The 14,719-nt window shown below is 38.5% G+C and overlaps 1 protein-coding gene across 1 annotated transcript in view; it reads right to left on the reverse strand.

The window, feature by feature from the left end:
- Window positions 1–14,719, reverse strand: part of NUP155 (nucleoporin 155) — an 84,201-nt gene that overhangs the window by 21,615 nt on the left and 47,867 nt on the right. The window contains exons 19-22 of the mRNA XM_023515018.1: window positions 14,059–14,125; window positions 12,458–12,573; window positions 6,566–6,663; window positions 2,181–2,311 (exon numbers count right to left, since the gene is read on the reverse strand). Coding sequence (XP_023370786.1) covers window positions 2,181–2,311; window positions 6,566–6,663; window positions 12,458–12,573; window positions 14,059–14,125 — 412 coding nt within the window. The remainder of the gene's footprint in view (window positions 1–2,180; window positions 2,312–6,565; window positions 6,664–12,457; window positions 12,574–14,058; window positions 14,126–14,719) is intronic.

A 14,719-nucleotide genomic window follows, 5' to 3' on the forward strand; every position in this document is an offset into this window, starting at 1 on the left:
GAATAATTGTACTTAGGTGTCAAAATTGGTCAAGTGTAGTGACTCACACCTGTAATCCCAGCTTTTTGAGAGGCAAAGGAAGGAGGATTACATGAAGCTAAGAATTTGAGACCAGCATCAGCAATTGGCTGGATGTTATTCTTTAAAAACAAACAAACAAAAAAACAGGTTGGCGCCTGTGGCTCAAAGGAGTAGGGCGCCGGCCCCATATGCCAGAGGTGGCAGGTTCAAACCCAGCCCTGGCCAAAAACTGCAAAAAGGAGAAAAAAAGCATATGCCTGTAGTCTTACCTACTTTGAAGGCTAAGGCAGGAGCACCTGAACACAGGAGTTTGTGATTGCAGTAAGATATGACCATGCCACTCTACTCCAGTCTGATCAAAGTATGATGGACAATTTTATATAAGCAGAATTGGACTCCATTGATCAATCTTAGTATTATGAAAGATTAGGATAACCAAACCTTTTGTGTTTCCTAGTAAATATAATCTGATGAGAACCACTACCTATGAAGCACTATATTTTTCCTCAAATAAACAGACTGGAACCTAATCAACCTTACATAAACCTAACTTCTGTTTAACAGAAAATGCAGGAGATAGAGGCACAGATTCACAAGGAAGGTAAAAAACCACCTCAGAATCCTGTTACCATTCTATAAGACTGATGATCTGACTTCTATAAGGTAATAGCAACGGGAAATAAAAAAGAGAAGGACTCCCCTAGATTGAAGAAACTTAAGAGAAACATTAAATTCAATGAGTCAATAAATTTTTTAGATCCTGATTTGAATGAATATGTTAAAAGATATTTTTAAGACAGAGAAATTTCATTGTTTTAGATACTACCAATAATTAATTAATATAATATTGGCAAGAGTGATAATGACACTGTTATTATTGAAGGAAATGTCCATCTTTCTTTTTAGAAATACAGAATATTTCTAAATATAGTATAAAATATGTAGAAGGAAAAAGAAATGATACCCAGAGTCTATTTTTAAATAATTCAGTAGGCTGGGTGCAGTGGCTCACACCTGTAATCCCAACACTCTAGGAGGCTAAAGGCAGGTGGACTACCTGAGCTCACAGGTTTGAGACCTGCCTGAGCCAGACCAAGACCCCGCCTCTAAAAATAGTGGGCTTTGAGGCAGTCGCCAGTATTCTGAGCTACTTGGGAGGCTGAGGCAAGAAAATCGCCTGAGCCTGAGAGTTTGAGGTTGCTGTGAGTTAAGATGCCACCACATACTACGAAGGGTGATAAAAAACTATCTCAAAAATAAATAAATAAATAAATCAGTAAAGAAAAAGAGGAAAAAAGGATAATATGCAAAGCTGGCAAAGTGTCTTGAAAATGCTGAATGAGTCAAGGGTATGTGGGAGATAATTTTAGTTTTTGCTCTATTTTCATGTATATTTAGAAATGATCATGATTCAATAAAAGACATCCTCAAATATCTTATCTAACATTTTGATGACTGTCCATTATCCTTATCCTTAAAAGGATTCAAATGAGAACAGCAAAAGAAATATGAGCCATCTGCTTTCCACAATAACAAACATTTTCCTTTAAAGTAATAGTGTTTAATTTAGGTTGTTGAGCTCCTTGAAATTATATGCAAATACTGTTTGTTAAGTATCTATATACACTTCTTTGATAGTGGTGAAAGAGAGCTTTTATCAGAATTTCAGAGGTATCTGTAACTCAAAGTTCACAGTCCACTATGACCCTATTTTTGGTAAAGATTTTATTCACTTACCAATATAAAGTTCTCATATACTGTAAATACTCGTGGCTTTGACAAATGGTTTCCATAAGTTACTACTGTGCTTCCCCAAATTATCCCCACTCAAAACCACATGTAAAATTAAAACTGAGGCAAAAGAAAACAAATAGTACAATCTATTTTTTTTCTGGAGACAGTCTTACTTTGTTGCCCTCAGTAGAGTGCTGTCGCATCACTGATTCTCTTGCCTCAGCCTTCCAAGTAGCTGGGACTAAAGGTGCCTGTCACAATGCCCAACTATTTTTAGAGACAAGGTCTCTCTCTGGCTTAGGCTGGTCTTGAACTTGTGAGCTTAGGCAATCCACCTGCCTTGGCCTCCCAAGTGCTGGGATTACAGGCATGAGCCATGGCACCCAGTCAACAGTACAATCTTAAAGAAAAAAACAAAAGCTTACCTTCTGAAGTTCTCCTACAATGACAGTGAACTGATGTTCACAAAGAAGTTTCCATAAAGCCAGAGCCTGGTATGACTTTCGAACCAATTGCTGAATTGCCTGTAGTGAAACCTTTTCACTCAGCTGAGCCTCTAATAACAAAACACAAGTAATGAAGTTTTATAAAATGATAGGATATGTTGTTTTATTTCAAATAAAAACTATAATTAAGATTGAAATCCCTATCGTTCTTTCTTCTCCTTGCCCCCATCATAGGCAACCAGGATCGTCAGTTGTTGTATTCGTGTTTGTCACACATACACACATATATATGCTTCTGTATATTTGCGTGTACATATAAACAATAAATATATTGCAGTTTTTAACAATTACACCATTGCTTTTTTGCCTAGTTACATGTTCACAGGCTAGCCACACTGATGAATACAAAGCTAGTACATTTATTTTCATTGCTGAGTTGTGGTAAGTATATCACAACTTTGCCTATTTTCAACCTTAAGAATATTTAGATTATTCCCAGCATTTTAATAATAACTGAATAATGTGATAAATGTGTTTAAAGAAGGTGTTCTAGCCAGGCATGATGGCTCATGCCTATAATCCTAAAACTTTGGAAGGCTGAGCAGCTGGATTGCTTGAGCTCAGGAGTTCCAGACCAGCCTCAGCAAGAGTGAGAGACCCTCTCTCTACTAAAAATAGAAAAACTAGTTGAGTGTTGTGGTTAAGTGCATGTAGTCTCAGCTACTTGGAAGGCTGAAGCAAGAGCCTCTCTTGAGCCTAAGAATTTGAGGTTGATGTGAGCTATGCCATAATGGCACTCTACCCAGGAGGACAGAGCAAGATGCTGTCTCCAAAAAAAGGTGTTCTAAGAAAAAGAGTCAAATTTCTCTAGGACTGAGTTTCTTAAACTCTGGGTTAAAACAGATTGTCAGGTCATAAAATCAACTCAGTCAGTTATGACAGCTGTATCCCTATCCCTTAAGTAGGAAATTGCATAGAATAAAAAAAAAAATAAGGAAAGAAGTATTAGAGTGTAACACAGGTAGAACTGTATCAGGAAATTTTGTTTCAGATATGTGTATATATAAGGGTTTTTTTGAGACAGAGTCTCACTCTGTTGCCCTGGGTAGAGTTCCATTGTGTCATAGCTCACAGTAACCTCAAACTCCTAGGCTCAGGCAAACCTCTTACCTCAGCCTCCCAAGGGCTGGAACCACAAGTGCCCACCACAACACACTTCTAATTTTTCTATTTTTAGTAGAGACAGGGTCTCACTCTTGCTGAGGATAGTCTTGAACTCTTGAGCTCAAGCAATGCACCTGTCTCAGCCTTCCAGAGAGCTAGGATTACAGGTATGAGTCACTACGCCCAGCTATATATAGGGTTTTAAACATGAGTCATAATGTAAAATATATTTTCTACTGTGGGAAAAAAGTCTGATAAAAATTTTTCTAAGATATGTATCTAGAAGTGGAACTACTGGCTTTAAAGTGTATGTGCATTTTTAGCTTTGACTAGACATAATCAAATTGCTCTCCAAAGTGCTTGTTTCAGTATAAATTGCAATAGTGCTATACAGTTAAATGCTCCCTTCTATACAAATCCTCACCAATGCTCAGTAATGTCAAGGTTAAAGCCTTACTTAAGTTATCAGCAGTTCTAAAAAAATAATTTATGAAATGGTAAATAGAAAACTAGGATCAGCTCAGCACCTGTGGCTCAAGTGGCTAAGGCGCCAGCCACATACACCTAAGGTGGCGGGTTCGAATCCAGCCTGGGCCTGCCAAACAACAATGATGGCTGCAACCGAAAAAAAATAACCAGGCGTTGTGGTGGGTGCCTGTGGTCCCAGCTACTTGGGAGGCAGAGGCAGGAGACTCACTTGAGCCCAGGAGTTGGAGGTTGCTGTGAGCTATGCCACAGCACTCTACCCAGGGGGACAGCTTGAGGCTCTGTCTCAAAAAAAGAAAACTAGGATCAGCAGAACAGACGAATACAGCTTGGGACAACAGTAACAGTTGAGTCTCAATTAAGAAAGCTGTATCAATCAGAATAATTGGGTCTAACAAGAAAAGACAAAAGAACTTAGAAAAACTTCTCAGTTCCCCTGCTTTTTCTTTACTTGCTACTATTTATACTAGACAAAAAGCACAACTAAATAATTCACTCATATATTTAGCTCTATAAAAAGGTATGTTGCTATTTATTGGGGGAAATGCTAATCAAAATCACAATGAGATGCTACTTCACATCCCACAGGATGGCAATTATATAAAAACCCCAGAAAGTAACAAATGTTGACAAACATGAAGAAGTGGAACTTTTGTGAACCACTAGTAGGAAAATAAAATAGTGCAGCAGCTGGGTGGCACCTGTGGCTCGCGGAGTAGGGTGCTGGCCCCACATACCTTAGGTGGCAGCCACGGCTAAAACTGTAAAAAAAAAAAAAAAAAAAGACTCTTTGGGTGGCGCCTATGGCTCAGTGGGTAGGGTGCCAGCCCCATATACCGAGGGTGGTGGGTTCAAGCCCGGCTCCAACCTAACTGCAACCAAAAATAGCTGGGCGTTGTGGCAGGTGCCTGTGGTCCCAGCTACTCGGGAGGCTGAGGCAAGAGAATCACCTAAGCCCAGGAGTTGGAGGTTGCTGTGAGCTGTGACGTCATATAACTCTACAGAGAGTGATAAAGTGAGACTGTCTCTAACAAACAAACAAACAAAAAAAAAATAGTGCAGCAGCCATGAAAACTGTGGCAATTCCTCAAAAAACTAATAACAGAATGACTATTCCAGTAATTTCACGTTTGGGTATATACCCAAAATTCAAAACCAGGGGCTTGAATTTGTATCTGTACACCAATGTTCATAGAAGCATTACTCACAATAGCCAAAAAGTGGAAGCAACTCAGTGTCTATCAGCAGATGGACAAATGATGTATAGTACACACATATTGTAGAATATTACTCAGGCTTAAAAGGGAAGGAAATTCTAACACATAATATGACATAGGTAAACCGTGAAGACAATATGCTAAGTGAAACAAATCAGTTACAAAATGGCAAGTATGGTTTAGTTCTAGCATATAGGGGACCCAGAGTAGTCAAATTCAGAGACAGAAAGCAGGATGGTGTTCACTAGAAAGTTAGAGTAGGGGGAAAATATGGAGTTACTTTTTGAATGGGTAGAGAGTTTCATTCTGGGAAGATGAAAAAAATTCCAGAGATGGATGTTGGTGAGTTACTTTATGGTACATATAATCTACTACAATAACAAGTATCAGGCTTGGCGCCTGTAGCTCAAGCAGCTAAGGTACCAACCACAGACATCAGAACTGGTGGGTTCGAATCCAGCCCAAACCTACCAAAGAACAATGACAACTGCAACCAAAAAATAGCCAGGCATTGTGGTAGGTGCCTGTAGTCCCAGCTACTTGGGAAGCAGAGGCAAGAGAATCACTTAAGCCCAGGAGTTGGAGATTGCTGTGAGCTGTGATGCCACTCTACCCAGTACGACAGCTTGAGGCTCTGTCTCAAAAAAAAAAAACCAAAAACAATCATACAGAAAAAGGCGACTGGGCATGGAGGCTGATGTCTATAATCCTGGTACACTGGGAGGCTAAAGAAAGAGGATCACTTGATCCCAGAAGTCTGAGATCAGCCAGGATAACACAGTCAGACCATGTTTCTACAAAAAAAATTAGCCAGGAGTGGTAGAGTGGTAATACATGGGTGTAGTCCTACTCAGAGGCTGAGGCTACAGGATAGGAGGATCATTCAAGTCCAGAAGTTTAAGGCTACAATGGGTTATAATCACACCACTCACTGCATTCCAGCCTGGGCAACCAGCAACCAGCACAAGACAAAACAAAAAAGAGACTGAAAGTAAAAGAGAAAAAGGTATATATTATATTTTCTGGTAGAGGAAGGAATAAAAATGTATAGAGTAGGGTGGCACCTGTGGCTCAGTGGGCAGGGTACCAGCCCCATATACCGAAGGTGATGGGTCCAAATTTGGCTCAGGCCAAACTGCAACAAAAAATAGCTGGGTATTGTGGCGGGCGCCTGTAGTCCCAGCTGAGGGAAGGGAATCAACTAAGCCCAGGAGTTGGAAGTTGCTATGAGCTGTGTGATGCCATGGCACTCTACCATGGGCAATAAAGTGAAACTCTGTCTCTACAAAAAAAAAAAAAAAAAAATGTATGGGGTAAAATAGAAATATTTTTATAATATTATCCTACTTTCCCAATCACACTGATAGTATGTTAATAAAAAATTCTTGTGTTACCTGAAAAATTAGATCTTACTAACAAAAGTCTTTACTTTTCTATTCAAGTAATAAAACTTTACTGGGGTCATATACAATTAAGTGATCAGAAGTAATAATTTACCATGAAACTTCCTCTGTAGCTCCTGTTGCATTTGTTGGGTATTTCCATTTTCAGGACGCATAAATCCTATCAGCCTCTGCTGTACTTTGGTAGTAGTACTGAAAGAGAAATTGCAAAACGTGTTCTTAACAGCTCTATTGAGATATTATACATATACCATACAATTTAACCATTTAAAGTGTGTAGGCTGAGCGTGGGCTCATGCCTGTAAGCCCAGCACTATGGGAAGCTGAGGCAGGAGGATGTTTTGAAGCCAAGAAATTGAGACCAGCCTGGGTAGCACAGAGAGAACTCATTCTATAACAACAACAACAACAACAACAACAACAAAAAACCCATCCCTCCCCCAAAACCCAAAATTAAAAAATTAACAAGCTGTAATGGAATGGGCCCATAGCCCTAGCTATCCAAGAGGCTGAGGTAGGAGGATCACTTGTGATCAGGAGTTTGAGGCTAAAGTGAGCTATGATCTAGCCACTACATTCTAGCCTGAGTGACAGAATGAGACCTTGCTTCTTTAAAAAAGTGTACAAATCAATTTTTAAAAATATACTGATAACCATAAGTGCTGTTTGCATGAAAAAAGAAAAATCAGCAAATAAGGAATTCTCACAATTAAGAATATGAAATCCAGCGCAGGGCCTGTGGCTCAAAGGAGTAAGGTACCAGCCCATATGACAGAGGTGGAGGGTTCAAACCCAGCCTTGGCCAAAAACTAAAAACAAACAAAAAAATGAGATCCAAAGAAAATTTATCAGAGAGAAATTTTTCTGATCTGTATCATAAAAAGGTCAAAAAGAAAAAAAGAGAGAGACACAGAAGGAGAAGAATTATGGAAGATAAGAAACTTATCTTAACTTATCTTATAAGGCTAGATCCAGGAGAGTCAAAAAAGATTCTCCAAAGAGAAAAGGACAGAAAGAATGCAAATAGAGTATTACTAATCTGAAAATTCAAATATGAAATACTCTAATATCTGAAACTTTCTTGAACACTGACATGATGTTCAAAGAAAAGCTCATTGGAGCACTTTGGATTTCAGATTTTCAGATTAAGGATGTTTAACCTAAGTGTAATACAAATATTCTACAATTTAGAAAAAATATGAAACCCCGAACACTTCTGTTCCCAATCAATTCACATTTGGAACCCTCAATCTGTACTATAATAAGTAAGAGACAACAGAAAAAGAATTATCAAAGCTAAGACTTAGGGTTAAAAGCTCAGTGAGAACTTGAAAGTAAACACAAGTCATTTATAGAGAAAAGAGAAATCAACTAATGCACTTTTTATCTGCAACATTAAACTTTGGGAAGAACATGAAACATAATGAGAAGTTCTAAGAGAAATGTTGTATGACTTTAAAATCCCATACTCATTATACAACAGAAAAAAACAAAGTATTAGCATATACTGTAACATAAACATCAAACATGAGCCTAAGAAACATACCAGACTCAGGACTATATACTGCATGACCCCATTTATATGAAATGTCAAGAATAAGCAAATCTGCAGTGAAAGAGCATATTGATAATTACCTGGGGTTAGACAACGGGAATGGAACCGACTGTAGACCTATGTCTTCTGGGAGATAGGAATGTTCTAAAATTAGAAAGTAGTTGGCTTGGCGCCCGTACTTCAGTGGTAAGGGCCCTGGCCACGTACACCAGGATTGGCAGGTTCGAACCTGGCCCAGGCCTGCTAAAAAACAATGACAACTACAACAAGAAATAGCTGGGTGTTGTGGCGGGTGCCTATAGTCCCAGCTACTTGGGAGGCTGAGATAAGAGAATACCTTAAGCCCAAGAGTCTGAGGTTGCTGTGAGCTCTGACACCATAGCACTCTACCGAGGGTGACAAAATAAGATTCTGTCTAAAAAAAAAAAGAAAGTGGTGATACTTGCACCACTCAATAAATTTACTAAAAGTCACTGAACACATACAATGAATGAATTTTATGGTATGGTAACTAGATCACAAAAAGTTGTTTAAAATTTCCATACTCAGTGAAACTAATGTTGCAGACATTCAAAGGTTGATTAAAGTAAGGATATATGGGCAGCACCTGTGGCTCAGTGAGTAGGGCACTGGTCCCATATACTGAGGATGGCGGGTTTGAACCTGGCCCCAGCCAAACTGTAACAACAACAAAAAAATAGCTGGGCGTTGTGGTGGGCGCCTGTAATCCCAACTACTTGGGAGGCTGCGGCAAGAGAACCACCTAAGCTGGAGATTGCTGTGAGCTGTGCTGTGAACTGCACTCTACCAAGGGTGACAAAGTGAGATTCTGTCTCTAAAAAAGCCAAAGGAGCTGGAGGTTGCTGTGAGCTGCGCTGTGAACTGCACTCTACCAAGGGTGACAAAGTGAGACTAAGTCTCTTAAAAAAAAAAAAAGTGAGGATATGTACTCATACGGTCTATTATTACGTTTTTGTTTTTTTGAGATTGCATGTCACTGTGTCCCTGGGTAGAATGCTATGGCATCATCATAGCTTACAGCAACCTCAAACTCCAGGGTTCAAGTGATCCTCTTGCCTCAGCCTCTTGAGTAACTTGGACTACAGACATATACCACCACACCTGGCTAGTTTTTTCTATTTGTAGTAGAAACGGGGTTTCAGTCTTGCTCAGGCTAGTCTCAAACTCCTGAGCTTCAGCATTCTACCTGCCTTAGACTCCCAGAATGCTAGGATTATAGGTGTGAGCCACCACACCAAGACATTATGATTCTATTTTAAAGATAAGGAAAAAATGATATGATTATTTCTGCAAAATGTAGAAAATACATTTGACAAACTCCAACATCCACTTATGTTAAAAATGCACAATTAAATAAAAATGGATGGACACTTCCTTGACATAACTGTATCTATCTCATATCTTGACATCTTCCTTAAAGAGGAAACTTTACAAGGTTTATTTACCATTAAAGTCATGAATAAGACAAGGATGCCTGTTATGTTTCCACTACTATTTTTTTTTTTTTAAAGACAGAGTCTCATTTTGTCACCCTTGATAGAGTATCATGGTGTCACAGCTCACAGCAACCTCCAGATCTGGGGCTTAGGCGATCCTCATCCCTCAGCCTCCCAAATAGCTGGGACTACAGGTGCCTGCCACAAGCCCCGGCTATTTTTTTGTTGTAGTTTGGCCGAGACTGAGTTTGAACCCACCACTCTTTGTATATGGGGCTTGCACCCTACTCACCGCCTCCACTACTATTTAATACTGATAGAAATCTTAGCCTGTGAAGACAGAAGAAAGCAACTAGAATTGGAAAGGAAAGGTAAAACAATCCCTATTTGCAGAGAATAGGTTTACATTTGAAAATCAAAAAACAGAAAAATCAATGGGGAAGGGCAGTGCCATATCTCAGCAGGTAGGGAGCCGGCCACATACTGTTCCAGGCTGGCAAGTTCAAACCCAGCCTGGGCCAGCTAAATGACAATGACAACTGTAATAAAAAAATGGCTAGGCATTGTGTGGTGGGTGCCTATAGTCCCAGCTACTTGGGAGGTTGAAGCAAGATAATCGCTGTGAGCTGTGATGCCAGGGCACTCTACGAGAGTGACATAGTGAGACTCTGACTCAAAAAAATAAAATAAAAATCCATGGCTCGGAGCCTGTGGCTCAAGTGGCTAAGGCGCCAGCCACATACACCTAAGGTAGCAGGGGTTCGAATCTAGCCCAGACCCGCCAAAAACGACGACAGCTGCAACCAAAAAACATAGCCGGGCATTGTGGCGGGCACCTGTGGTCCCAGCTACTTGGGAGGCTGAGGCAGGAGACTCGCTTGAGCCCAGGAGTTGGAGGTTGCTGTGAGCTGTGATGCCACGGCACTCTACCCAGGGGACAGCTTGAGGCTCTGTCTCAAAAAAAAAAAAAAAAAAAAAAAATCCATGGGAAAAAACCTATTAAAAATAGCAAAGAGAAATTAATAAGTAGCAGGTTAAAAATTAACAAATTATTGTAGATGTTATTGTAAAATTAAATGAACTGCTTATAGGAAGTATTAATAGTAAAGCATAATGTCAGAAAAGAAAAAAAATACTAAAGTATGTCACAAAATTCTGGGCAATTTTGAGAAAGACAGTCATGGAATACTGGGGGGGGCAGTAAACTAAGAGATTTTATTTAATTATTAATGCTGACCGAGATGTATGTTTATCAGAATTTAACTATTAGAGGGAGAAAAATCATGTGTAGGACTTCTTAACTGGTTTTTAAGCTGTGGAGAGGCCTGATCAAGCCAATAAAATAAGGAGATAGGGAAGGGGAGAAAAACAAAACCACAACAAAAAGCAAAAATTCACAACAGTGAAAAAAAGATCAAATATTAACCTAACCCTAATAAAATGGGACTGGGTTAAATTTTCCTAATTAAAAGACAAAGACTCCAGCTATGGCAGTGGTTCATTGCCTATAAGCCTCACACTTAAGGAAGCCAAGGGAGGAGAACTGCTTGAGGCCAGGAATTAAGAGACCACCTCAAGTAACAAAGGAAGATCCTGTCGCTACAAAAAAATACAAAAATTAGCTAGTTCTAGCCACTTGGGAAACTGAGGTAGGAGGGTCACTTGAGCTCAAGAATTTGAGGTTGCTGTGAGCTATGATGCCCAGGCAACAGAGCAAGAACAACAACAAAAATACACTTAAAGTATTCCAGAGAGTAAAGTTAAAAAAATTGGTATAGCCTTCTCAAGAATACTACAGGTACAAATAGTACATATTAACATTTTAAATGGCTCTCAGGTCCAATAATCCTCCTTCTAAAGAAAATCATCTGACGATCACTATATAAATATACAACGCGTATAAAGAAGGGAAATCACTACACTCTGTTTCTAACATCAAGAAAGAGAAACAACCTAATTATTAACAAGAAGTTGCATCATCAATTACTTCCATAATAAATAAATGGAATAGTATGTAATTGTTACAAAAGTAAAATCAAGTATTTCACTGTTTCAAAACATTCTAAAGCAGGCATCCTCAAACTACGGCCTGCAGGCCACATGCAGCATGCCTAGGACATTTATCCAGCCGCCGGGTGTTTTTGCTGCCATTGCTTGTCCTGCTTAGCAGGGACTCATCCTGGAGCCCACAGTCTGGCCCTCCAATGGTCTGAGGGACAGTGAACTGGCCCCCTGTTTAAAAAGTTTGAGGACCCCTGTTCTAAAGCATATACTGAGTATACAAAATTCTATGTAAAAGTATACCTACATAGACTCTATTTTTGCTTTTAAGGAAATGTATATTTATCTATGCTTTAAGAATATTACATGGCCATACCTCATTAACAATTCTGGAAAGTGATGTGACTCCACAGATGTGATATAATTTTTTTTCCCAAAGTCCATTATCATTTCATTAACAAAAAAGTCCCCTTTAAACATATACACACATAAAAATTACATGGGAATGATTATATAAGCATTATTGTTAATAGCCAAAAGCTAAAACAAACCAAATGTCTTATCACTGATGAACTAAGAAATAAAATAAAGTATTGACACATGCTACAACATTCAAACTTTGAACACAATATGTTCAGGAAAAGAGGCAACCAATATAGGTTATATATTACACATTTCCACTTATATATAAATACCCAGCATTGGCAGATCCATTGGGATAGAAAGTAGATTAATGACTGTCAAGGAGGAAATGAGGAGTGGCTGTTAATGGGCACAGGGCTTCTTTTTGGTGTGATAAAAACATTTTAGCATTAGATCGCAAGGATGGTCGTATAACTTTGTGAATATACTAAAAACCATTCAACTGTACACTTGAAATGGATGAATTTTATGGTATGTAAATTATATTTCAACAACATCAAAAATGAAACAAAAAGAAAAAAATGAATAAATAAACCCTATTTATTCTTACTTTGGATTTCCTAATGGTCCTCCTGCAAATTGGGAATTTCTGTCTAGAAACTCCTGCAAACCTTTTAGTTCCTGTAGCACTGACTCTAGCAGTTGGCAGGGAACACTGCTTTCAATCTGCACAAATGAAAAAATTTTCAAAGGTTTAAAAACACATACTCTGTATAGCTACAACTGAATATGAACAATTTTATTTTTAAGATGCTCTATCTTTACAAACAATAGTGAATACCTATATTCCTTCCTTTCTGCTCTAATAAGATAATGTATATATTGGAAAATACAAATATAAACATTTTTATTACTTCTTACATTTTTATACAGTCACCACCAGACTAAGATGTAGCATATTTTCAACTCCAAGAAAGTTTTCTAATGTTCCTTTCTAGTCATAAGCTTGTTCTATCTCCAAGGTAACCACTTTTCTGACTTTTATCACTATAGATTAGTTTTGCATTTTCTTAAATATCATCTAAAAAGAATCATATACGTGCACTATGTTAGACAAATGTCAACTGCAAAAGGGTATCATAATCAAAAATATATTTGGCATAATTTCATTTTATCAAGAACAAAGCTTAAAATAGATTACATTCATATTCAAGATCTGTTAAAAATCTGTATTAGTGATAATATAAATTTCTTTCTTTTTTTTTTTTGAGACAGGAGCCTCAAGCTGTCCCCCTGGGTAGAGTGCCATGGCATCTCAGCTCACAGCAACCTCCAACTCCTGGGCCCAAGCGAGTCTCCTGCCTCCGCCTCCCAAGTAGCTGGGACCACAGGCACCTGCCACAACGCCCGGCTATTTTTTGGTTGCAGCCGTCATTGTTGTTTGGCGGGCCCGGGCTGGGGATTCGAACCCACCACCTTGGGTGTACATGGCTGGCGCCTTAGCCACTTGAGCCACAGGCGCCGAGCCAATAATATAAATTTCTACAACATGTTCTCTTAAAGCAGTCTGCAAAGTAGGCTGATTCATGATACTTAGTGGTAGGTCTGTGGTGTTTTGCACATGTAAGCCAAAATATTAGAGAGAAAATTTTAAGCAATAAAAGTTCTAGCACCTCACAACAAACTTATAAGAAATCTATTATTCTCATTTTACAATGAGTTATTAGGCTCTGAAATTTTTTTTAGAGACAGAGTCTCACTTTATTGCCCTTGGTAGAGTGCCATGACATCACAGCTCACAGCAACCTCTAACTCCTGGGCTTAGGCGATTCTCTTGCTTCCCAAGTAGTTGGGAATACAGACGCCTGCCAGAATGCCTGGCTATTTTTGTTGTTGTTGCAATTTGGCTGGGGCCGGGTTCGAACCCTCCACCCTCAGTGTATGGGGCCAGCACCCTACCCACTGAGCCACAGGCACCACCCCGACCCTGAAATGTTAAGTAAGAAATTTGCTAATGTCAGACAAGTAGTAGAGCTGAGATTTAATCCAGAGGGCAGACAGTTTATTAGAAAAGAACACAAACCTGTACATGAATGAATAATCATTAATGTTTGAGTTAACATAAAGAAATGTTACAAGAAGTAATCTAACTATCCATTAATACTGCTTATGTATAACCACAGAGAAGAGAATAATAGCATATACACTTACTGCAGTTATCTCTCTGTTGCCACTCTTGAATACTCTCTCCACAACTAAGCTAGCATCCCAAATGTTTCTGGAATAAAAAAAAATGTTTTGATGATTGTGTGGCAAAGAAAAAAAAGCATTACATTACGTAATAAATTTACGTTTGTAGGAACTTAATGACTTTATTTAGTTTTTTTAAATAGCATTCATTTCATCTAACAGTATACTAAGTTGTCTGGAAGAAGAGAAAACAGGAACATTTTCATACCTGATATACCTAAGTTATTTCAGGTAACAAAATACTACTGAAAAAAACACAAAAACCTCTGGATAAGAAATTTAAATAGGGAGCTGATAATGAAAAATATATAAGTTTATAAATTTGGTACTTTCACATTTTTAGGAAATGATATGAATGAAATAATACATCTCAAATCTAAGGAAAATATCTATGTGTACCAGACATGATAGCTAATTAGATGATATGGTAGACTGACTGCAAGAAATGACAGAAATTCTCTCTTCTTATAACTATCCCTTTTGCAATGTGACTTTAATACCACTCATAAAAAGGAAGAATATACTTCTTTCCTTTTAAATCTGGGTTGGACTTAAGATTTCCCTGTGGCCAAATGAATGAAGCAGAAAAGAGAATGGTAGGCCAATTCTTTTTTTTTTTTTT

This window comes from Otolemur garnettii, unplaced genomic scaffold (genome assembly GCF_000181295.1).
Source record: "Otolemur garnettii isolate 467f Iridium unplaced genomic scaffold, OtoGar3 scaffold00063, whole genome shotgun sequence".
Classification (NCBI taxonomy): Eukaryota; Metazoa; Chordata; class Mammalia; order Primates; family Galagidae; genus Otolemur; species Otolemur garnettii.